General features: G+C 27.8%; 1 protein-coding gene across 4 annotated transcripts; it reads left to right on the forward strand.

Moving 5' to 3' along the window:
• The first annotated feature begins 1,011 nt into the window (after positions 1-1,011).
• On the forward strand, positions 1,012-26,804 carry LOC117207227 (phospholipid phosphatase 1-like). 4 transcript variants are annotated; one of them, XM_033447211.1, is made up of 7 exons: positions 6,443-6,813; positions 7,339-7,462; positions 11,966-12,128; positions 22,038-22,192; positions 23,730-23,953; positions 24,284-24,404; positions 26,290-26,798. In XM_033447211.1, exons 3-7 carry the CDS (start codon positions 12,065-12,067, stop codon positions 26,653-26,655), a joined length of 930 nt encoding a protein of 309 aa, XP_033303102.1. In that variant the 5' UTR covers positions 6,443-6,813; positions 7,339-7,462; positions 11,966-12,064; the 3' UTR covers positions 26,656-26,798. The 4 variants fall into 4 exon arrangements, with proteins under 4 accessions (XP_033303098.1, XP_033303102.1, XP_033303101.1 ...); XM_033447207.1 differs by lacking the exons at positions 6,443-6,813; positions 7,339-7,462 and adding an exon at positions 1,012-1,344 and having other exon boundaries at positions 26,290-26,800; XM_033447210.1 differs by lacking the exon at positions 6,443-6,813 and having other exon boundaries at positions 7,068-7,462.
• The last annotated feature ends 745 nt before the right edge of the window (positions 26,805-27,549 follow it).

Genomic DNA, 27,549 nt, shown 5'->3' on the forward strand with positions numbered 1-27,549 from the left:
ATGTATATATATACGTATACGTTTATTAATAATAAAGTATACATATTTATTTATTGTTTAACATTAAGTTTCATGTAAATAATAAAAATTATGAATTATAAAACATCAATGTTTCAAAAACAATTTGTAAATCAATTATTTTGTTCATAGATTCGAGTATTAAACAATATAAAAATTATTTTGGTATTTAGGATATATTCACATTTGATCTTATTATCGTTGCGTGACCTTTCCAAAAGTAGGGGAATTTAGCGCGGTTGCAGCTCGTTGAGTGCTAAGCACTCTGCTCGCGTTACAACTTCAAACAATTCCAAAACTAATTCAAATAATAGATTGAGTACTTTAATAAGATTTGCGTTTTAATGAAATTTATTTGACGGTCCTAACAATTCAACGATTCTAATAATTCTCTAATTTTTGGGTCGTAAAGCGGCTCATTTATCCCCTCGGATATGCATGACAATCTACGATTAATTTGTTACCCAATAAGACAAATTCTTACTAACTAATGCTAAGAAGCATTATTTTGTTTGTAGTATACAATATTAGGAAGCGAGTGATTTATGATTTGGCAATGTTCTTTCCCATGGTAACGAAAGTAAATACGAAATTTGAGAGTAATCACAGTTGTTACTGATTAATAATTTTAACATTTAATCAATAAATTTGTTAAATAACTTTTGTTCGTTATTTCGGTTATGCTAGTATACAGTTAAATTCGCGGTGCTAGAATTTACCCTATGATCATACAAAATATTCATGTTAGAGGGAGCCACAGGCCCTCACTAGTTCACAACAATATCGAACATATTATTTAAATACAAAATAATTGTTATGCATAAATTGAAATATTATCAAAAACAATATGATCAATTACTTTAGTATTTTTATTTTTTTATGTATTTATAAAATATGAAATGAAAGTATTAAAAATTAGCATATTAGAGTTAGTGCATTTTAATAAAAATAATGGGGTTAATATTTGCTTAGTATATCTTTCTCTTGATTTGAGTTATTTAGGTGTATGATATTTTATTATGATGTTTCATTAGTAGGATATATCTAAATTCGTGTTTCTTAAATAATTTAATCCCTCTACCACTTTAAACTCTGTAGTTGAATCATCAATGACGCTATTTAAAGCAGAGTTTGTCAGTGAGCTGTCAATGAGAGGCACTCACACTTTTAGTAGTCACATTTACATAAATTATTTGTTTTGCGTGTGTGCTGTGATCAATCCCAATATATGTTATAAATATATAGTTAATTTGCAATATTTTATGAATGATATTTTTGTAAACTATTCACTAATCCAAGAATCAATACTACACGTGGACAATGCAGGTTAGAATTTAACAATGAATATAAATTAATTAAAATTCAAGTTAATTGTTTTTATAGTTGATAGCATACCTGTTGTAGAATTATTTCTTTTTTAACATATTTCTATGCATTTATATTTACAAATTAATAGACAATAAGCCTCAGATGCAAATCCATATTTATGTCAAAAGTTTTATTCTATATTTATAAGACTTTTGATAATTTAATACAGAAATCTGAATACATTTCATATGAATATTTTATTTTTATTTTTACTTTAAGTAAAATATTTAGATAGTTTAAAAATTGATTTATAATATGTAACATATACGTATATAACATGTAAAAGCAATTTTTAGATACAGTTATTTTTCAATTTTTAATTTTAAATTATATTATATATTTAATGGATTCCTACATTATTAATATAAGAATTTGAAATAAAGAATTAATATACAAAATTGTACTGAAGATAACGTATTGTTAACGGATAACTTGCATCTTACGTGTATGCGTATACTGAATTATATATACGTATATACATGCTTATAAAAACTGACATATTAGCGGTAAATTGAAGTCGTAAATTATTAATATAGATATAAGAACAATAAAGAATTATTATTTAAGAACAAACATTTCTGTTTTATTACACATAATTACTTTTAATACACAGAATGAGTCAATAAGAAGTCATTTGGAATAACTTAATTAAGGAGTCATTTGAAATAACTTAGTATTTACTAATTTTATCGAGAAATGTTTGAAATGGAAATCGTACTTTATAGAGATGACAGATCTTTAAATAGATACATTTATTTTTTTTATATCTTCTTTTATATATATTTTTATAACTTCTGAGATATCAAGGTTACCTGGAATTTTTTAATAGCATCGCATATTTTTTTAATACTGCCTTGTATACTGTTTTTTATACTTTTATACTAAAAAGACGAATTCAACGATCTCTAATAAGGTATCTTCTAGTTAATTTTGAAGTTTAAAATAAAATGAAGATTTATGGAGAAGAGTTGCTACGTGTGGGGTACTAATTTCGGTTACTCGAAGAAGAAGATATTATAATCATGTAGAAGACCACAAATTATTAGAATTTTTACAGTTTTTACGATCATACATGGTTAACAATTTCATCTATATATGTATGTATGTAAAACGGACGAAAGTAACAAAGACGATAATTTTTGTTATAATATTAAAAATCACAATTTCAATTTATTCCATTATTTGAAGTTTATATATGTATATTTGTAAAAATTTCCATGAAAATGGATCAACATTTTATAATAAACATTGACAAAAACATGTTAATTTTTATCATATTTTTAAACAAGTATTTTTTTAAATATTGTTTACGTAACTAATTTTTGTTTAGTTAAAAACAAAATTTTTACTCACGAATCATTTTTCTAAATTTAATAGTTTCCGAAATATTCCGTGAAATATGTTTATAACTTACAACTTTGGGAGCTGTTTTCATTGAAAACTGCATTATACATAGGTTTCATTAAAATCGGTGATTTATCTCGTATATATACAGGGTGCGTATAAGGTAAGCGTAAAAACCACCATAGCGTGATTTTACACCTATGGATCGGTGGAGATTTGTATAAAAAGGTACATACAAAATTGACCTTGACTTTGAAATTTAAGGTCAAATTTTTGCATTGCATCGCATTCTTTTATGCTCATTATGAGGATAAAAAGTCTTAAAGGAGCCATGAGTCGCAATTCAACCGGTCCCTTGGAAAATAATGTTAAAGTTTCACTGGTTTTTGGATTCACTTTGCTTACTATATGGTTACATTTTGCACTCTGATGCAGGGTAAATAACATCTATTGTTGCATGTTAGACATTTCAGATACACCATTAGACATCCCGTTTCTTCCTTTATTTCTTTCTTTCTTTTTGCATCTGCGTAATAGATGTGCCTGCACGTCAGCTTCCACATTCAACATATGTACATATATGGCCATCACTGTTGTTTAAATAGCTTCGGACTCATATTCCTATATTCCTACCAAGTTTCTTCCCAAGATTACACGTTGATTTTAGATGATGGAAAACACATTCAATTTGATATCTTAATTGTTCAACTCAATTGCAAACTCTATCCGACTGCGAAATGTAAATATATTATAAATAAAAAAAAATATATGTATAAAACACTTATATATATACAGGGTGGTTGGTAACTGGTGGTACAAGCGGAAAGGGAGTGATTCTACGCGAAAAAAGAAGTTGAAAATATAGAATAAAAATTTTTTTTTCAAATTTTTTTAAAAATCTGCAGTGATATCCGTTATAACGAGACGTGATAAAGTGCACGTGTACCGAGCGAAAATTCAAAGTCGATTTTCTCGAAAACAAAGCCTCAAACGAAAAATTTTTATTCTATATTTTCGACTTCTTTTTTCGCGTAGAATCACTCTCTTTCCGCTTGTTCCACCAGTTACCAACCACCCTGTATATATACACACACACACATATATATTTAGTTATTAAGTTTATGTACGCACACGCGATTGATGAGATTTTAACATCATTTTCCAAGAGAACCATTAAGTTGCGATCTATGATTCCTTTAAGACCTTTTATCTTCATGATAAGGATAAAAGTATGCGATGCAATAAAGACATTTCACCTTGAATGTCAAGGTCAAGGTCAATTTTGCTTGCATTTTTTTTTTATAAATCTTCATCGATCGGGAAGTGCAGTCTTACTGTGGCGGCTTTTACATTTACTTTTTATACACTCTGCACATATGAGATATTTCTTAGAGAATTACCGTATATGTCTTGTAAAAGCCAACATTTATGTACGTTTAAGGATTTTACTAGAAATCGTTTCTTCGTATTTAAACTGAATCATTTTATTGAATTCGGAAGTAGCAAAGTATGTATTCAGAAAGGAAATGTTGAGCGATATATGTACGTAAATACTCATAGAACTTCATTAGAAGTATATATGTAATAATTAGATCTATAAAAGGTTATCTTCCACGCTAACAATGGATATGGAAGACTTTTTCATGCAATTTGTATATTATTGCCATTTGTTACTGGATTAATATATAAATTAACGATATGCATTTTTAAGACACATCTACGTACATACGGAGGATTCAGAAGCCTATCAGCGTAGGTCCATTAGCATTAAAACCGAGATAAATAAGGTTTTTACAAATTGTTGTAAAAAATGACAATTGTAGTAAAAATGCAAAAATAAATTTTTATAAAATAACATACAAATGAACTTGATCACAAGAAAAACAGAAGAAAATCGCCATGGTGTTTCAGAGGAAATTAGATTAAATGAAAAGATCGTGATTTATATCGAATGTCCATTGGAAAATTTGAATAAGTCAATGTATTATATAATTATATTATATAATATATTCGTCTGGATTATCACTTTCACTGTTATCTCCTGCACCAAGATTCATTTGATTTTCTTTTCAGGTTGATGTTCGTATTTTTTGTAATAAAATGTAATAGAGCAATGTATAAAATGAGCAAATGTAATAGAGAGATGTAATGTAATAGAGCAAACATGTACTTCTTTTTAACTTCTCTCACGGGTTTACGCTATGAATACAGTGGGTTCCGAACAACATTGAGTAAAGTCGAAGGTCTTCCTTTTGATACTGGCTTTATGTTGGTTTCATAAAATGGGAAATCATTCTACAGAGTTTCTTTATAACAAATTCTTATAAAGTTTTCGTTTCACTTACCATCGTCACAATCAGATAAATTTCGCTTATTATCAGATAAATATATATTCGGATGCAGTATCAGAGAAATGGTGACTTCCTGATAATAAAAAATGCGTACTTTTGTTTCTTTCTTTCATGATGTAAGTAAAACAGCGTACAATTATTTTTTAAACAACAAAGAACTAAACATAAAGTTGACGCGATTTTAGTCTGACTTACACTGATTGTCCTCTGTATAATTTTGTCTGATAATTCTGTGGTCAATATAAGTATTGAAAACTATTTCATACGCATGAAAGTAATTACTTAATTGATTTATCAACTGTTCCAACAATAAAGAGGTTTTTGAACTGCGTAACACATTTTTAGAGAAAGTTGGATTTACGCTGATTCGCTTCTGAACCCTCCATACATGTATACACTGGATACTACGTCAGTATTGTGAATATCAAATGGTGAATAGATTTTGACTTTCACGGGGTTCACTTTTTCAAAAAGATATGGTTAATATAAAACGTTGACGATATAATTAATACGATGATACGAGTATATTTTCTATTTTTGCTAATTCTTTTGGTCCTGAAAGTTTTCTGTTGGCGTTGGTATTGAGGAATTAAGTCTAAGACGAGAACATTATGTTTTTTGACTATTAATGAATTGTACAATAATCATATTTTCAGTATCGGTAATATTATAAGTTTTATCTCCAATTATTGTAGATGTAATTACTGCGTAATAAACATTTAAAAGTAGTAAGAAGCAATGATTTATAGAAATAAGTTTACTTACTATATAAAATAAAAAAGAAATGTACATATTATAAATATTACGTAAATTTATACTGTATAAAAATTATAGAGAGTAAGAATAAAAAATTATTGTTTTTAATTATATAGTGCAATGTATTGCTCCTTATAATTTAAAGATTTGATACAAGAGTGAAATATGTATGTACATAGTTCCTAACATGATGTATTACTGATACAGCAGCGTAACAAGAATAATATACGAAAAACATTTATATTTATCAATATAAGAATATTTTATTCTATAATGATATTTCAGTTATATGACTGATCTAATACAGAGTTTCATTACTTTTCAGACAGTATGTTAAGTAATTTAATTAAAAGTCTGAATAAAATTATAACGTAGTTTACTTTTGGACCTCTTACCGTTCGTCTTGGTGGTATTATCGAAGCGTTTGTGTTAAACCGCACAGCACCACACGTGTTGAATCCTTTCATTGGTGTGTCTGTGGAGGGGACAAGAGGGTGTGTAGAACATTTAATTCGAGCTTGCGAGGGAAGTCGTTGATTGAAGACGAGGTACGCCAGTTGTGTTTCGACGCTGCTTCGAGTTGAACCAGTTACTGTTCCATATTTTCTGTAAAATGTGTCGTTACTTTTAATACGAAGGCACTTACTTTTTTAAATAAATTTCTTATCGGATTATCGTTATTCGTCGATACATATAAAATAGCGAGTTGTTTAATGCTCAATTTAATTCTTCTCAAAGTAAAGAGTGCTATTGGATGTAGTTTTTGATACTTCAAAGTTTCTTATGATTCCAGTGCTTACTTTCAATGTTAAAATATAGTCAATGATTGTAAAATAAGACGTTGAAAAGTGTCTTTAGTCTTTACAGATTGTCGTCGAAGCTTGGTTGTCTCAAAATTGAACAATGACGAAACAATCTGTTTTTTCTTCTTCTTCAATTTATGATGGCAGACTTTTACCTCATAATTTATGAAACCGTAATTTAAATAAAATATGTTAATATTAAAAGTGTTTAGTGCTAATCCTTAATTTAAATATTAACTGAGATACATTATTACCTTCAATAATTATTATTAAATTCGAAACCAGTCTAAATACTTTTCTTCTAAATTGAAAATATATTTTTTCGACTATCATCCAAAAATATTATATTACTATTATTTATATTTGTGCTTCATATAAAGGTATTTTTTTTTTAATAATTGTTCGAGGTGATTATTTTGATTATAAGAGATAACAGACAATAGAGAGGATAATAATTGAAGGAAATTAATGAAGTAAAATACATAAAAGATATGTTGTGAGTTTTATGAATAATTGTCAATAATTTACAAAGCATTCGAATGTTATATTTAATCGACAGTTTTTCTGTTTTATCGATTTCAATATTTCTTCATAAAACATTTGTCACGTGTTTATTATAAGCAATGTACGCATACATTGATAACGCTATTGATAACATTTTTATCGTAAAATTTATCTATTTCTTCCTCAACTGATAGAATTATTATTGAGTATCTAGTCGATACTCAAAGTATAAAGATCAGAATCTGTATGGATGTTCGAATATTTTCGTGTCCCACTAAAGGTGTTTCGTAGAAGTAGAATGTCATCTTAATAATAAAGGTTCGTATATAACAATATAAGTTTCTCAATACTTTATGCATCTAATATGATATTAAAAAAGTTAATTTTACAAAATATTCAATTTGTAAACTATATTTTCTCTTGTATTTGTTCTTTTTTTTAATCTTAAATTTAGTTTTAAAAGCTAACTCTGTACCTATTTACCACCATGAGTTTATACATAAAAGAATGCAATTATTTTATATTTTGTCATAGTTTACATAAATATATCAGAATATATATAATTATCGTTTTCAAATATTGCTATACATATATTGTTACTTTATTATATAAATATATTATTCATATATATGTACGTATATAGTTGCGCACTTAAATATGTTAAATTTAAGGTTGAAGAAAATTAAAAGAAAGTTAAACGAGGATTCCGGGAAAGATAGATTTAAAATATTAATAAGACCGGTCAAATTAAGTCTAATATATCGATCAGCGTATAGTGAACTAGTATCTTTATTCGACCAAGGTTTTTCTTTCCCCCTAATTAATTTCATAGTAATAGCTGACAATGAGTTAAAAACTGCTTGTCTTCCCCTATGAATATGCGGATGTGCTACCATGTTTTTCAATCAAGTGTCATTAATCGAGGTTTTCGAAGCTTCGACCTAATTAATAGTAATAGCGCGTGACCGTATTTTAATATTATATCTTTTTTTAAATATATAGTTAAAAGAATGTTCGATTAAGAAATAGATAATCTTTTAAAAATGCAAATGCGAAAGTCAAATGTCTTATATTTTAAACTTTTTATACCGAAAAGAACGGGAAGGAAATTTATTAATGCTTTTATCAGAGTCGTAGTATAATGTTATTTAACACTAAATACGTAACACTCTATTAAAAGATTGCGATAAGAATTATTCGCACATGGTTTGCATAGCCTATATAATGCGTAGTATTAGAAATAGTAATGCATTGTAGTACTTAAATATACACGTATATGGTTTGAATGGAATTATCGTTTAATTACTTTTATGAAATCACATTTTCTTTGTGTTAGTTTTGCTTTTCTGGTTTTTGCTTTCATTTTTTCTTACTTCCGTTTAAAGAAAAAGACTGGAAGAGACAAAAGAATCGTATGAGTTTAAAGAAGTATGTATAAGGCTTGTTGAGCTCCTTAAGTAGGATTGAACAATTGAAACATGACGAACGTTTTAACCAATCTTGAGTAATATAGGATATGGAAACGAATATCAAAGTTTACTACGAAATGCATTTCTTATTCACATTAAAAGATTTTCTGTATTTATTTTTTAAAAATATTTATTTTTAACGCTGCGAAATAACAGTAGTTATAACAATAATATGGACATTTATGTAAAGTGTAAAACATTATTATCTATAAAAAAAATTATTATTTCTCGTATTGCAATTTAAAATATTAAATGAGAAAAATCATTTTTTAAAGATTGTATGTTATAACGTATTCAGTAATATTTTATCATAATTTGTTACAAGTTTCTGTTAATATTCATTCGTCTTTTCAATGTATGATATTATATTTATAAGTAACTATAATAAGTAATTTAGTGATTAAGCTGCTATTCCAAACTTTGTAATTTCTTTCAATCATTCTGATAGCATTTCCTTTTTAAACTTTCAACACATTCTCTCTTGAAAGATAAACGAAGGATTTAGAAAAATGCACTGTGAAATATATCTTTGTTTGTTTTATAAATCAGAAACTTTTTTTTTGTTTACGATAACATACTACATACTATTGCAACACAAGCATATTAGTTACAGTAAACTTATTTAATACTGTTCTTTAGGTGCAAGAAATATGATTTTGTAATGTTGTTGGTTATTTGACATTTAGAAAACTTATTCTTTGTTATTTTATATACGTATACACATATGTATTTATCTTTATACGTATAAACGTATCTTATTCTAAAGTCAGAGATATCGTTATGCATTTTCACATATTTGATGCGGATTATTTTTTCGTACATTTGAACTTATTTATGATTTAAGTTATTTCGAATATTTATATTTGGTTATAAAAAATTAAGGAATTTTTATTCGATATTAGATTTTGATTAGAATAGATAGAAAGTATGTCAAGGGCAGGCAAGTGATATTAAAACGTCAGTTCTGGTTAGTTGCTAGTGTTGTACTTATTATTCATAGTAATTTAACATTGTTTCAACGTTTCTTATTAATTACTTGTTATTTTATCAATAAAGTAGGTGTTCTTAACTGAATATTGTTATAGTTATTTTATTAGAGTCAAGTGGTAATTGTTGTAATTTGTATTTAAATTAGTGGCTATAAGAATAAGAAATATTGTTTTGACGATTCTGTAACTGATACGTATTAAATACAACCATGCAAATTAGTATTTAAGTTAGATGATGAATAAAATATATGCAATTGAATTTAAATTAATGTACATCTGATAATCAACTTCTAGTACAACTGATAAAAATAAATTAAAAGGGATTGTTCGATACGTTGATGTCAAAATTAAAATTATCAATTCGAATAAATAATATCTTCTGGGCATTAACAATTCTTTAATCTTATCTGTATAATTCCTAATAAAAAGAAGGAAAGGAAGTTTAGAACATCTCTTCTTCACTTTCAACGCTCTTTACTAATTAATTATCTACATAAGAATATTTAGCTTTTCATAAATTACATTTACATTAGCTTACAATAAGTAACTATAAGGAGCTTTACATTAGTCTTTAAAAGTATCTATAAGGTAGTAGAAAAATAATTATTGGAAAACTGCTAATCTTTGGAAATTAAAATATTAAGAATTTTATACGCATTAGTTTTTGTTTTTACGATAATAACACATGTTGAATTTCTATTTGCATCGAATGTTTAGTTTAATTTTGTTTGAAGGACATAGCTGATTTTACTCCCGTATCCTCATTATTAGGGTAGTGTTACATCTTTTTCAGGTTTTTTTTTTTAGTGGAAAGGAGATTTCTTGAGGAGCAAAATCTATTCCTAAAAATAGAGAAAGTTTTAAAATGTCAATTTTATATTGAAGTTCTTAAATGACGACATATTTTTGACAGTAGAAGCTGCCTGCCATGTTTATTAACTCATAATTTTGTCAGATTTTTCGGAATGGTGCGTCACAGTTAAAAAAATTGAATATTACTATTTTTTACCTTCCTGTGTATGGAAAAGTGACCTATTTATATAATTGATATAATATGCGTATCATACGAGTATTACATGCAATTCTCAATAGCTTTGTTTTTATTAAATGAGTGAATTTTAAAATGTCATTCCTTTTGCAAAATCTTCAATGTTAAGTAAGTAAATCCTGCGATCCACGATGACACCTATGAAGATTAGTAAAAGTTAGACATTATACGATTCACTCATCTAATAAAAACAGAACTAGCCAGAATTGCATTATTGCTGCGATAATTTACTAACTATATGTATGGAACATATTATTGGACCTGCTGAGATACTTTGCGAAATCTTCAATGTTGAGCAAGTAATTTCTATGATTAACTATGACGCACTATCCCGGGAAAGTTGACAAAATTATGAGTTAATAAACATGACAAGCAGGTTCTACTGTAGAGGTATAAATGTCGTCATTTAACAACTGCAATAAAAAATTGACATTTTAAAACTTCCCCTATTTTTTAAGAATGAGTTTTTCATTCAAAAGATCTACAAAAATTCCCAGATATGTAACACTATAGCTATAATCAGAAAAGAAATCAAACAGTAACACTATAAATCATACTTAGGTCAATAACCCTAATAATAGGGGCAGGAGGTTAAAACTTTGTCGAAATGGTTTTCCTAGGAAGCTGTTTCAATCGATGCATCACAAGTTTAATTTGGTTTAGTGGAACTTTCATATTTGCCTATGCCTTTTGTGAAATGTTTAATTTGAAATAAGAAATAGATACATGCCCGTTTAAAACTCATTAAAGATGAAAAGATTCCTAACTATATGTTATTAAGTAGATATTTATGTATAAAATTTTATCTTTATTAGATTACGATAAAATCAAAGTTAATTAATTTACTATCAGTGACTTCGAGTATGTACAATATCAGAGATTTGATTTAGATTCTAGATAATCCCATTCGTTTTTGTATTCAACATTATACATCTATACATACGTAGATGATACTAGAAATATAATATTACTTAAAATGATACGGCAGTGAAGATAAATGAATAACATTGCTTTGACATCATACTCAGATTGATCGTAAATGAAGAACTTTTATTCTATATTCGCATATAAAATAATCTTCCAGATTGTATATTTCTGTCTCTTTGAGAATTAAGAAATGAAGTATTTGATCCGATTTTGTTATTGCTGATTTTCGTTTTATTTTGAACCACAGAATCTTCTTGATTTCATTCGTACCACGAATTTAGGCACACGGTATAAAAATTCCCTAAATTTATATGTATTTTGTAATTGTGGATAAAGTACTATCTGTACGAATCTTTATACATATTTTTACTAAATGTTTTTTTTTCAGAGATCAACGGAACAGTTGACTCATTGCAGTACGGCGACGTTGGAGGAAATCCTGGATAATTCGGACGGAGTAACGACACGAACTGTCTCCGAGAAGATCATGAGTATCTGTAAAAATACTATACGTTGGGTGCTCTTTCTGGATATATTACTTGCTTTATCAGGTTTGAATTTATTTCTCTTTCTTTTTTCTTAATTGTTACATTCATCGTGCAATTATCATGTAACATCATTAAGACATACCATTCAATTTATTTCTTTTTCTTCCAACTACATACATATAATAATAATATTCTTCTAAATGTAATCAATTTACATTTCCGCAGTTTCATTGATTCGATATGTGCTAACTTTATTAATTAGATCCTTAAAAAATTACTATGTAGTCTATTTACACGAAAATATGAAATGCTAAAGTCATGATTGCTTTTCCTTCATTTTTTGTGCTGTATAAGGGAATGCATATATGCATGTATAATATATAAAGATCTTTAATTTTATTTTAGTGCGAAAAATATAAATACATATATGTCATGTCTAAAAAATATTAAAACGATATCAAACGAATAACCATCAATATTTATAATATGTATAAACTTTATGTTAGGTATACATGTTATATTTATATCCATTAATTTAGTACATTTTTTCGATCATTATGAGGAAGTAACTCACTTGTTAATTAAAGCGACAATTAGCTATACGGAAGAGCATGTCATTCATTGCTTCTAAACAGAACTTATGAATAGTAAATGAGAAACTATTAAAATGGTTTTGTTCTACTTCCACATTTCTTCTTTTGGAGAAAACAGGAGACGAATAGGAACACTTCCCATTGATTCCTTTTCTATAAAGGCAACTTAAAAAATTATAATTAAATAATTGCTATAATCCTTAAAAGAAACTAATTTTTCCCAAAAATGATAAAATCTAATTGATTATTTTAGTTGAGCCGTTAATAATCCATTATAATGAACAAAAACATTTATTTTTCACAGAGAGAGAAGACAATTTTTTAATTAATTTGATATTTCAGTGTATCGTTATGATTTATTACTACAATTTTACTTTTTTCAAGATATTATATATTACTAATGTCATAAGAATATCGCATATACTAAAACGCTAGATATACTAAAAAATAAACCATTTACGACAAGGAGATACCAGGTATAAGTCTTTTTGACATTTGTATATCTAATAACAGTTGGTATTGAAGATACATATTAAGTACGTTAACTAACTAAATGCACGCTAGGAGCGAATCGTGCATGCAATGAGAGTTGGCTGGAAAACCACAAACCATGTAATACAATACTGTATGACTCGACCGTCTGCTTAGAATTTTTCCGGGCGTGTCGCACTAAATAACTTGGTGCACTGGTACATACGCGTACGGTGAAACGTCAATGAACTGTGTTGTGACAAAATAAATTGCATTACTGTACAAAAGAACATAAAATTCTATGTTATCCTACTAATTAGGGTACATTTCATGTTAAATGAGTTTCAAGAACTAAAATTAAAAAAAGGAAGGAGAAAGTATCATTTACTAAAGAATTATCACAGAGTAATAAGGAATAATAATTACTCTTAGACCTCTTATGAAGGTCGGAGATAAAAATGTCATTAAGCGTCATTAAATAACATTGTTGTTAAGTACTGTTATTTAAATATAAATTCGATAATCTTTAAAACGATACTTCTTTCCCAACATCAATTCACAGCGTTTCATATCGAATCCACCATTTCATAAAATTAAGATTATTGTCTTGTAAAATTTTTGGATCATTATTTTCTTGAAGTATCTAATTTTCACATAAATTATTAATATCATTACCCCCCTAGGGCGCCCTACTCCCAAACACGTATAATAATAATTAGCCTCATGTCCACTTTACATGACTCAGCGTTTATACTGAACCAACGCCATTTATGGTCATTCCTCCCCAAACCATATCTAATTAATTTATCACTTTCTTTATCCACATAGAGTGGATTTGATACGTCTTAGACAAAATTTCCCCTTATTCGACATTGTATATAAGATTTTCCATGTGATTCAAAACGACTAAATCTTGATTCATTAGTGAAAATTTCCACTATTTTCTTATCCATTTTGCGCATGGTTCATCTTATTATCTTAAATTCATTTAGGAGACGATATATTATGTAATTATTAATTTTCACATTAAACTTTGATCAAAGTTTGAAATGAACGATTACGATTCTCCTGGACTAATATTCTTCAGAGAAGCGATGTAACATATGATACACTTATTCTAAGTACATAGATCTATTAGCACATTTTATTTTCAGAACTATTTTGTCGGTCTATGATATCAATATATTCAGCTATTTAATAAAATTTCATTTCTATCAGCTTATTCTGAATTCGAAAATTGCTCTTTGCCGTTCATCTGTAATAAGCTGTCGTTCACCTATTTTTATCATTAACATGTATAGACTATGGAATACTTTGAGATTCTTGGCACGTAGTAGTCAAGGAAAGCGTTAAGAAAATTTTGTTACACTTTCTCGTTGCTACTAGCTCATGTTTTGGTAAAAATTATCTACGTATCTTGAGGTGTTTAGGTGAAATTATTATAATAATTACTCCTCTATATAAACTCCTCTATATTACTCCTCTATATTACTCCTCTATATAGTATATACTATGTACATATATTTAAATTGAAAGTGATCGTATATCGATTTTAAATAAAAATAGTTCGATTTAAAAACTAGGGTTTGTTAATCGATCTTTTTGCACACGAATAAAATTAGTTCAAGTTATACACTTATCAGCAATTACTATTGCAAACGTTCAATGAATTCCATGTGACAGTTTTCTGCTTTCACAGGGGAATATTTAAATCTTTTTCAAATTATTGCTTATGAAGATTTCAATATCAACATATTTTGTAAAAAAGAATTATATAATTTTATCATTTTTATTTATTAAGTATTTCACAATGTGTTTAACAACGTATTATATATACATATATACATATGTACATATGCAGGATGTAGCATCTAGTTCCATCATCATCTAAAATATTTCCTACAAAAATTGCGTAGTTTTGTAGCAGCAAGTGGATAGTAAAAATATTTGTATAGCGTTGTAGAAGATTGACGTGATGAAACTGTTTTTCTTTTTTTTTCAAAGAATGTTGCGTTTCGTTTAGCTGTAAAGTTTCTGGAACACTAAGTACTGCAAGGTTAACAAAGGTCGTATAACGAAGTTTTCTACTTAACTTGCTGTGGCACTGCTTCAGAAGTGACGTTTCGTTTCATCTTCGATTCTTGAGATAGTTCACTTATTTTTGAACACGTCCTAACCTGTAAGTGGTAAGGATATTTCTGATTACGTGTAAACATGCAAAAGAAATGTTGAAATACTCGTCATTGATATCAATACGTTTTAAATATCACTGAGTCATGGAAGAATTAATGCAGCAGCTTGGATGCAGTTGTCGATGAGAGATTAAAAACCAAGCAATCAAGCATCCAAGCTCGGTGGCTCGAATCTCGAAAGCTGTCGGCATTATAGGGACCGTCGAACAGAATGAATTTCGAGCAAATTGTTAAATTATCAATGGTTCGCCTATGTCAGATCAGTCAGAAAGTTTGTCATGTAAACTCGTGCATATGATTCAACATATCATTTCATTTGTCGCCCGCACCTTTGCGTCGCGTCATTCGTGTTTCGTGGTCGCTGTGATCAAGTGCGTATAGCGTACATACAACCTTGTATGTATGTATATTTTGTTGAACGGTTAAACCCAGTGCAGTGTCTCTGGCAACTGGTCGATAGTGTGTAACAGCTTTTACTTGCAATTAACAGTATTACCTCAGCCAGCAGCATCAAAAGTTAAACAGAAAATTTTGTTTTCGCTGACCTTAAAATACTTAGATTATAGGTGGTCGAGTTTGTCTATTACTTACAAGTAAACAAAATATAACATTCTATTTAAGAAAACAAAATCGACCTTTTTATCTCATTAACCGTTTGTAACGCATAATAAAACTATTTTTACTATATATCGGCTTCTACAAAGTTATAGAACTTTTATAGGAAATCTTTTTTTCAAATTTTATTTCACAATGGAAATATTCCAGATGGTACACTCTGTACGTAACAATAATTTATTGAATGTCTCTGTGAATATTGGTGGCAAGTGTTATACTTCAGTACTATTGAAAATGTCATGATGGCATTGAGATATTCAATAAATTACCATTTCAATAAATTTCCCGAAAAAAGAAGAAAAGGCGTCACAAAAGGATGGAAATACATTCATACTAAAATATCTGCAACAATCTAAATATAATTCTGTTAAATTGAATAATCTCTGCTAGATTAAACAATTTTCATATGAAAATATTTTGTGTATTTTTAATAGTTAGAGAAATAATAGTATCTATATTATACATTTGATCTGTAAGTTGCAACATTTGGCTATAGCTTAATTTTCTTATATACGCGCTCACCATAGGTTTTAACTTTAGGTCATATGACATTGAAATTTATTCTTCTTTATATAAGCAGTAACAATGATGTAACAAACATATGCACATATTTCTGAGTTAAACGAAATGTACAAAAAATAAGCAAGGCAGCTCATACAAATATGTATGTCTGATATAATCTTCTTTATGAATTACAATTGTCCCCGTCCACCAGTAATTTTTGTTAATAATAATGAAGTCGTATGTCATACATATTTGATTTATATACAATGATACTTGACTTTATTTTAGTTCTTTAATTAGATAATTTTTAAGTAAGCGATTTCCAAGTAAATATTATATATTGACCGTGATGCTATTTATGATAAATTGACCATTATTTAAGTAAAATATATTATTTGAATAATATATCATCTTATCTGACTCGTTGTTATTCTGAAATGTTTATATATTAATATATTTACCGAACAAGAGGATTTTTCTCTGAATTGTTTCATTATTTGGATATCAAATGTTAATCAATATTTTCTGGCGTAATTTATTGCAAAAACGCGTATAATTTTATATATGTATTTATTATCCAAAGGTAATTGAAATGAGGAGAATTTAGTAGAAGTGATAGTATTAGGTTGTCCGAAAAGTGTCTTTTTTTTACAGACACGTCTTTTACAACGATCTTTATACATCTTTATACAAATATGAAAGCTAATCTGTCAAACGTTGTGATCTTTATCTGGATAGAACAAAATGGATCATACTTAATTCGATAAAATAATATAAAACGAAAAATGTTGTGCATCCATTATTTCCTTATAAAACGAAAGAAACTTTTACATTATAAAAGTATTTGAATATGTTGTAATAATACCATCTCGACATCTGAATTTATTATTTATGATTTAAGAATATGCAAAATATGATACTTGACACTGTGAATTATCCATTGCATTATTTAAAGCTGTTAACTAGTATAACTAATATAACGAATTATCATATTGTGTTCGTTATTAATATATTTATCCTTATGGTCTCGTAACGAGCAAGCATACAGCAACACTCGACTAATGAGTAATAGTTAAAAATTATAGATATTATTTTGGAAGCAATTTTTAATGAAGTTTCTCCTTAACATTAAAAGTGATAAGACTATAAGTTTATTAATAGATTAAAAGCAACAAATTTTTCTAAATACAAGAATAAGATATCCACTGATGAGATGGCGCGATAGTACAAAAAAAATACAGCCCCTGCTCACCATAAATCAGGTCATTATCATCAGATAGGCAAGGAATTTCTAAAATGATAGGGCGATTCTTATATCGCCCTTAAATAAGCAAAATTTTCTATGATAATAATTATTTATAAAGTAATTAACGATTAAATGCGATTTTCTTGAAATAATATTTATATTAAAAATTGATATAAAATATCTTCATGAACTCTCTGAGATAAACTACAAAAACAATTGATCTTAAACCTTGCGTATATCTCCAAAATATTTCTACCAAAAGAAAGTTGACAGAAGCGTAGAAATTCAAATTTCTACATAAGAACATTATACTTTCACTTCAAACTCATATTGTTATGTTTACGTGTTCGTAGTTTTTAAAAGTAACAAACGAGATTTGTGATATTTGCACGTGTTGTATCAACCAAGTACTATTTTAGGGTAGAAAACTATCAAAGTTTATTTTCTACTACATAAGTATGTATATACTTGGTTCTCAACTATGTAGATATGCAGTGATTCCTTGGTGATTCTTTCATTTTAAATTTTTAGTTCTAAAATTTTAGTATTATCTAGCAAGTTTACTAACTTTGTGGTATTTTTAGTTAGGTACACCAGACTTGCGCCGTTTATTAATACATAACGGTACACCCATCAATTTAACATTTTCATTTCTAGATAATATTTTATTTTATATAATAGATAATAGATTCACAGACATTTGTTCTGTAAAGAATTCTATTATATGATGTTACACAAAATCGGAAAACAAAGTCTTATCATTTAAGTACGTGATAAAATAGCAACAATAAAAAATTGCGGTATATACGTATACAGTATATTCTTTCCTTTCATCTGAAGACGTGTAAATATTTCGAAACATATGCGTAATACAAAAAAATGTTAGGCGAATGTTGTATTCTTTTAAGCTACGTAAAAGGAAATGCAACAATAGGATGTAGAATCCCATTTAAGAATTTAAATGCGACCTTCACAACGGCTTTTCAAGACCATTGCAGGATTAAATATTGTAAATATCAGTATGATATGTCGTCTCTAACATCCTACAGAAATCGTTTGGAACATTTTCTGTATCATTCATCGTTTCTGAAATATTTATACATACCTATGTTTTTAGATAAACTGGAGGTTCCAAGAAAGAACCTACAGAAAAAATTGCAAGCGCAGAATACTCGAGAAAAATAATCTATACTACTCTATGTTCAGACGTATGAATCCTATTTTAAATTAAAATGCTGCAAAATATTAGATACATGTTAATGTTTAAATTACATTTTGTTCCAATGTCCAACTATCTTTATAACATGAGAATCGGATATTGTCCCATTTAATGTTTATACAAATACAAAGAATATATATATAGATATATAATATTAATATACAATAATTATATAATATATAATTAATAGTATATATGTATATATACACTATAATATACTATACGATGTACTATATATTACTATTACCACTTATATATATAGTATATAGTATATATAGTAGTAAACGATAATATCAAATGAGCAAAGAATTTATAAAAAAGCAATAAATTTATTTCACATTTATCTAATTTATTCTATATATGAATATTTCAGGCGCTACATTGATCAACTTAACTATTTGTCAGTTTTTTAGTTTCATCACATAAGTAGGCGGTTAATGTTTAATTCTCAAAAGACAGAAGACATGCTTGCATGAGTTCATTTATCATGGGAAGACGACATAAATAATAGTAGTAGTTTTCAAGATAAATTTGAAAAATAATATTTGCAACATCATCGCTCTTTTTTACTTTCCACTTCGTGATGTTAATCAGTTTCTTTCGATCTCTGAATGGCTCATATATCAAAAGACATTAAAGAGATAATAGTGTATCTTTCATTTATTAAAATCTTTATTGATATAGCATTAATAAGAAAAGGTTTCAGGATTGTTTTCATTAATCACGTCCTTATACCTTCCCAAAAAGAAAAACTGCTTGATCATCGAGACAAGCTATGCAATCACATGAGTTATACGCATGCGTTCGAGTTTGAGCCGAATACTTAACTATTGCTTCACGTAGCAAGCGCACAGTATCGTGTGTGATATTAACTCTACTGGTGTTCGAAGTAAGAGCACTCGTCGCTCTTCCTCTCATTTTCTCTTTCCCTTTTTTTTTATCTCTCTTCGTCCTTCTTTCCTTCCTCCTGCCTCTTTCTTCCCCTCCTCCCTAGCTGCCTTCTTCCAATTACGTATCATTCTTATTTTTAGTCCTTTCTGATGTTGTTGCTTTGATTGTTTGCAAGCACGTGTCAAATTTACATAATATGGGCAAGAGTAAACTCAATAGAAAAGTAGCCTCACGGTGGAAAGATTTTAAATTCCTAACTCCACTAAATTTATACAGTTTGTGTAAGTATCGAGCAAAACAAAAATGGAACATGTCGTGACACGTGTACTTTCCTCAACAAGTACATAGGAAATTGATTTAGCAAAACGTTGAAGAAAAAAGTATATTTGTTTAGATGTGTTCAAATTGTTACGACAATAAGGTTTTCAACGGAAAGAATTACGTCGCAGGGTATTGTATAGTGTAATTCCTTTTAGTTATAAATGAATTTAAAATAAAATGACTGAAGTCGATGAGAAAATCTTTCTTATTGTGAATATTTTTCATTGTACTAATTGTAAATAATTATTAACTAAGACTTGCATGAAAAATTAAGTACGTACTATATATGTACATAGATATAAAATAGTAGAATTATTACGAGGACGTACATATATCTTTTCTTTTTATTTTAAACATCATTAATTATATTCAAATGTATTATTTATGACTATACTGTGTTCATACCATATTAGTGACGATAAAGCTGTTGCAATACTAAAATATTGAATTAAAAGTATCAGTTTCGTATTCAACTTGTCAGAAGCCAATAAATTATTAAAAAATAATATACTGTTAACTATGAAAAACGTTTCGTCTGTTATGTTATAGTTTTTAATGTATGTTTTATTATCGTTTATAATATACATATTTACTTTAGTACAAATTGTTTTTTCGATAAAAACAAATATATGTCTTAAACGAATACTCCTTTAAAATAAAATAGAAACAAATAAACTTTATTTTGTTTCCTGAAACTGAAACAAATATACGTAGGTATTCTGAAATTCTTATTCAAAGGTTTATTTCATTTCATATCAATCGTATGATATCTGTTATCTTTATCTTACATATCTTTGTACATAATATGATGTTTTCAATTCTGGTATCGGTCGAAAGTGACAGTTTACTAAAGTTTTTCTAACTAATAAGTAGTGTGTAATATTAATAATTTATAATACTTGTATTGTTTTTGTAACATTCGCTAACTATGTTTCTTTTAAATTCGTATCGAAAAAGTTAGAAAATTAACAGGATTTTTATTCTTCATTATCAAACCTTACATACATATATGCTTGATCTGTTAATAAAATAAATAATGAGATTTTATTCGATTACTTGACATTTATATGTATCATTGTATATATATTACCAGTATAATTATATAATGTATCAGCAATGTTCAATACGTTTATTTCCACAGGTAGAATCTTCAGATAATTCTTCAGATAAAATATCAAATAAAAATATAAACATTATTAACACGATAAAGATTTGCACAACTGCAATGTCACACGATAAACATCTGCAAACTACCTATGACTATATGATTATAAAGATACTGAATCGTTTCTCTTTTGGTATTATTCAACTTTTGCGCGAAAAATTTTTTCATGCAGTAAATAATTTTGTAATAACTTAAAATCATGAAGTTAGGTACATCATTCTACGAAGTTAGGGCCTAAAATGTACTATCTCGTACTATATTAAAATGTACTATATTAATATCGTGCTGTTTATTTTCTACCTGACTGCGAAATGTAAACATATTGTAAATGATGCCAATGTAACAGCCTATGGAACTCTAGCATCATTTTTCAAGAAAATAATCGAATCACAAGTTACAACTCGTGATTCCTTTGACAAGTATGATCCTCGTGATGAGTGCAACAGGATTCAAGCAAAAGAAATTTCATCTTAAAATTCAAAGTCAAGATCAATTTCCCGGTACTTTCTTTTGCTTATACCTTTTTGCAGCATCGAACCGATGGTGTAGAATTATCTGTTATAGCAATGACATGTTTTTTTTAACATTCTGTACATGTACGAGCGAATTATTTTAGAAAATTTTCTGAATTTTATCATGTTGAAATACTATCAAAGTCTATGTATTTACTAATTTGAAGTTTGAATGGTTACAATTTTTTACTTCTTTTTACAGACATATTTTCTAATCTTCAATTGTACTCTTGTACTTTCCAGTCATTGTATTTCTAGCAGTATTGGAATTTGGGACAGTTCCGCAGCAACATATCGGTTTTTACTGTAATGATCCAAAAATTTCATTCAAGTTCATGGGAGATACGATTTCTATTACATTTTTGATTGTTGGATGTCTGTTAATACCGATCGTCGTGGTATGTATAAATAAAATAAATATAAAATATTTTTAATATTTCTAAAAATTTAAAAATATTTGCTGAATAGGATTTATAATTTTCTAAAAAACTGTCAAACACAAATATTTGTTTGAATTAATTATTAATTTGAGTAATAAAAATTCTTTTGTTTTAGAAACATAAATATCTCTTTGAACGCGTTACTCTAAAATATGAATACAAAATTTGTATGAGTAAATAAAAGTCTAAATGAATTACAAATGTTGAATTAAATTCGCAAATTTATTTTATCAATTGAGTTTGTATATAGAAATCATTTAAGCATTGAAATTCTTCCAGGATTTTAAGATTTAAAAATAGGATATAAAATGAAAATGCCTTCAAAATAAATTTAATTTATTTTTGTACGTTACGTGAAATATAAGAAGACATTTTTTATCAAGGCCATAATTATTATTATAAATACATATAAGTTGCGTCCGGATTTGCGAATCTCACACCCTTATATTTTTTATCAACTTCAGAGAAAGATTCAAAATCGAAGACATAAGGATTTATGTCTTTATGTCGCAAAGTCAATATTAACAAATCCGTGAGTAATATCCACTGGATATGGATATTAATTAATATTTGGAATTTTAAAAGTTCAAATCATATCCAAACCTGTCAAATAAGCATAACAAATAAAAGTGAGCGAAAGAATAAAGTCATCATCGCTCAATGCTTAATGTTTTCCAACAAACGATAACTTACTGACTGATAAAAAATGAAAGCTTCCCATCTTTATTCCTACAATAAAAGAGATTGCAGTGGACGAGTAATACTTTCTCGATTAACTGAATAAGTCTAAATATAAACTTAATTGTGGTTTAACATTATCTAGTGTACTCCACATTACAGTATTTTAATATTTAAAAATTTTAGGGAAATAGCAAAAAAAAAATGGATATTGCTACGCGTCACAAGACGTTGCTATTGCCATTATTTCTATGAAGAAACAAATTCTATTTTGCTATATGAAATATTATTATTTTTTAATGATAGATCTATACGCATAATGGGAAATAGTTAGTAATTATATTTATAGAATTTCAAGTTAAACATTACTTATTAATCAAGTAATAATGAATGGATTAATGAAATTTAACTCAATCAGCTTAATTAGGAAGACTTCAGCAACCTATTAGAATTCCTTTATCGAGAAAGAGAAAAAATGATAAAAATTTCAGTTTTCATCAACCGAATAACACCCCCTAATTCACCAGATTTGAATGCCAAGCGTTGAGCGATAAAAATTGCTTTTTTGCTTACTCTTATTCGTGTAATTATTTTCTCGATAAAATAACGTTTCCCCTAGATTATTCTTAAAAATTAGGGAAAATAACAGTTCTTTTCAATGCATATTAACGGGGCATTACACTGTATATAATATATTTATGCTACTGCAAGTCTTACTTATGTTTCTGCTAGCTATTAATTTTGTTGTAAATCTAATGAATTATAATTCTATTCCTCTGTAATTTTGTAAATAACATTTTATTTTGCATATTTTTAGATGTGGCTGTCTGAATTCGTATGCTACTCTGCAGATAGCTATGATACAGAATTAGGATGCGCTGGTTCAAGAGCAAAACAAATATGGTTGTGGTATGGTCACTATTCGATCGGAATAATTGCCTTAACGTTTATATGTGATGTTATGAAAACTCTGGTGGGCGAACCAAGACCACACTTTTTGGATACGTGTAAACCACGAGAGGCAGAGAATTGCACCAATGAGTAAGCATTTTTTTTATTGTATTACATTTTTGTTCGTAAGAATAATTCATCTTCCACAAGAATGTATATATTTTACAGTATAAAAATGGTCTTCTCTTTTCTTATATTTGTATTTTTTACTATACATAACTACATTACATTTATATATCGTATTTAAAACTACGAGATAATTTTCTAACCAAAGGTATTTTAAAAATATAATTTTAAATAACAGTATAATATATTTAATTAATTATTACAAAAATCTTAGTTCGATAGTACTTAAATAAAGATTAAAAAACCATCTGTGATCTTCTGTTTGGTACTATGAATTTACATACTGAATTTCAGATATGTGGAAAAATATACGTGTACAAATACAGAACATTCAGAATGGTTTGTCTCGGATTCTAGCAAATCATTTCCATCTGGCCATTCTGCCCTCTCTATGTTCACAACTACTTTTATTGTGGTAAGTAGGTATATATATACATACACATTGTATTTACATATGATTATATAACATTATAATTCCTTTGCATATGATTATACATTATGAACTTTTATATATTCACTTCTTCGAATTTTTTAATTTCTATTAGAAAAAAATTGCAATGCAAATACGAGTAGATGAAAAATTCTGATACAGAGCCTGGAATAATAGAGAAATTGTGAACATTAAATTTAAAGGACTTTGAGCCATGTTTTATTATCACTTGGATGACTATATCTTCCAGTACTTTTTATACATTAAAAAATTCTGATGGGCATAGTTTTTGGCTATCTAAGACTGAGAATTATATTACAGTTTCTACAGATTTTTGTTCTATCATTTTATTTTATTTCTTTTGGTCATTTATACATACGTATGTAAATACATAAAGAGTGTATACTGTAAGCACCATTTGTCAAATATTTCCAAAAATCTGCTAAAGAAATGTTTTGAACAAAAGATAGTCAGTTTACGGTTCGCTACATATTCGAATATTAAAAATTTCAAAAAATAATCTCTTCCTCAATAAAGAGTCAAGGTTGATTTTTTTTAATGATGTCATAAATTTTGCACTTCACAAAGTCGTAGCTAACGTCAAGATAAATTCAACGACCTATCATATTATAACTTCGGAATAAAATTTAGAAATTTTTGGATTCAGAAATTCAGGTTGGATCAACAAAAGCAATGTTAAAATGTATTTTATTTTCATCAAATAACATTTTCCAAATAAGATTAAGGACAAATTAATAAGTTTATTAAACAAATTTAACGATATCAATAATACCGTTTTGAATCCAATATCACCTTATGGTTATGGAAAGTAGGTCGTGGAATTCATCTTGACGTCAGCTTCAACTCTGTGAAATACAAAATTTGTGGTGTCACTTAAAAAACTCAACCTGACTGTGACCTCAAATCGAAAAAATGTTTACTGGAATTTTTTAATATCTAAATGTATAGCAGATTGAAAACTGACTAACTTTCGTACAAAGCATTTCTTTGGCACATTATTAGAAATATCTGAAAAATAGTGACTACTCTTAGAAGATATTATAACCTGTATATACAGGGTGTCTTGAAATTAGTGGTATAGATGTTCATATAAATGGTTCTCAAAATTTGATAAATATACTTAAACTAAGTTAATTCAGGACTGAATAGGAGTAAATAACCGATAGAAGATTAAATGCGAAAATAAGTAAAAACCGTGGAGTAAAATTTTTCAGAAAAAAATTTGGAAATGTATCATGTGCGTTCATCAGACCAGTTCTTAATTAAATACGTTTAAACCGTCTTTTTTTCGAGAACAAAGCCATATGAAAAAATCAACAAGTCATCAAACAAAGTCATATGAAAAAATATTCTATATTTTCGATTTATGTTTTCACGTAGGATCACTCCATATCCTATTGTACCATTTGCTACGGGACACCCTGTATACATATATCGACTTTGCTATGTACTGGTGTTAACTATAATTGACTTTAGATTGTACTAATCGACTTAGATAAAATGAATTTAATTCATTATGCATCATTGCATCAATTCATATCATTCGTTTGTCTAATAAATTGAATTATATTTTTATGACATTTTTGTAGATATATTAATTTCGTAGATTTATCTATTATACGTACTTACCGTAAAGATTATTTACATAAAACTAAATTGTTTCAGAAACAATATTTTTTTTATCTTACAGAAACTTCTGTAAATTTTAAAAGTTTAATTTTTTGATAGAATATGAAAATACTCTTCACGTAAATGATGTACGTTTAGTTAAACTTTTTTTGCAATGTTTAAATCCTTTTTATCGTTTTCCTTTTTTATAACATTAAACAAATACATTTTTCTGTTGTAGTGGTACTTACAACGCCGTTTACCAGATCGGACGTTTTTCCTAAAACCGTGGTTACAATGTATAATATTTTTGTGGACTGTGATATGCTCATTAACAAGGATCGGTGACAATAGACATCATTGGTGGGATGTACTTGCAGGCATCATTTTGGGTTTCGCTTTTAGCATGTTAACTGTTATAGTGCCATGCCGTAAGTTTCATTTAAATCAAAACGTCTCACAAATATATAGTGAGCCTGTAGAAAGTGAACAAATTAATTACAACAAGAGAAAACAAAACACCAAGAAACTTTTACATGAAACAATAATTGATCCTTCGGAAAGTCGTGAATTAAAGAATATTAAATCATCAACCTGGAGGGAATAAAACTTAACACATCAAAATATTTGATAAGAGAAGATTTAAAGAGGAATTATAAATGTTTTGTTGTATAAATGTTCAAAATTTCTAGTAGAATTTAGTAGAAACGCTTTATACAAAGTGTTTGATATGACATGCCTATTATATTTAAAAAATTTAGTTCTTCATGTGATTGATAATATATTCATAAAATAAGACGAAAGGCTTATATTTTACAGTTTATATTGACAAATATTTTCTTGTAGGTATTTAACCAATGTATATAATTACTATAATTTAGTAGTGATATTATATTTACGATCTGCGTTTATCGAAATAATTTTTAAAAAGCTAAACCGTAACGTCAAATGTTTATTAATTGAACTGTATTAATCGGACATATCTAATTGTACATGTGTGATTTTAGTTAATTATTCATCATGCTCATATTTATAATATTAGACGGTAAAAAATGATAATGAATTCTGTTTACTTGTTTAGAGGCGGAAAATATCTTGTTTGAAAGTAGGAAACTTCTTTTCCACTATTTGACGATACTATTAGTTAATAACTATGTCAAATAGAATAGCAGAGCTGGAAAGATGATTAACGGAACGGATAACGAGTAAGGGAAGGGCAAGGAAAGTACATAGGTACATACTTACATAGTGCTTTCTATCACTCACACGCAATCCTATATGGTTTTATTTGTATTTGGGATATTTTCGGTCAATATGCTTGCTTATTTTTATAACTGTGTCGGGTCTATCAGAAATAATCAATCAGACCCACATTCTTTTATCTAGCCATCTTTCGGCTCTGTATTGTACATCTCACTGATTTCGATGGTCTTGAAATATGCTGTCATGGTTAACGTCCTAATTATAAGTACATATATGTATAACTGTTTCTTATACCGTA

This window comes from Bombus bifarius, unplaced genomic scaffold (assembly GCF_011952205.1).
Source record: "Bombus bifarius isolate JDL3187 unplaced genomic scaffold, Bbif_JDL3187 scf7180000008026, whole genome shotgun sequence".
Lineage (NCBI taxonomy): Eukaryota > Metazoa > Arthropoda > Insecta > Hymenoptera > Apidae > Bombus > Bombus bifarius.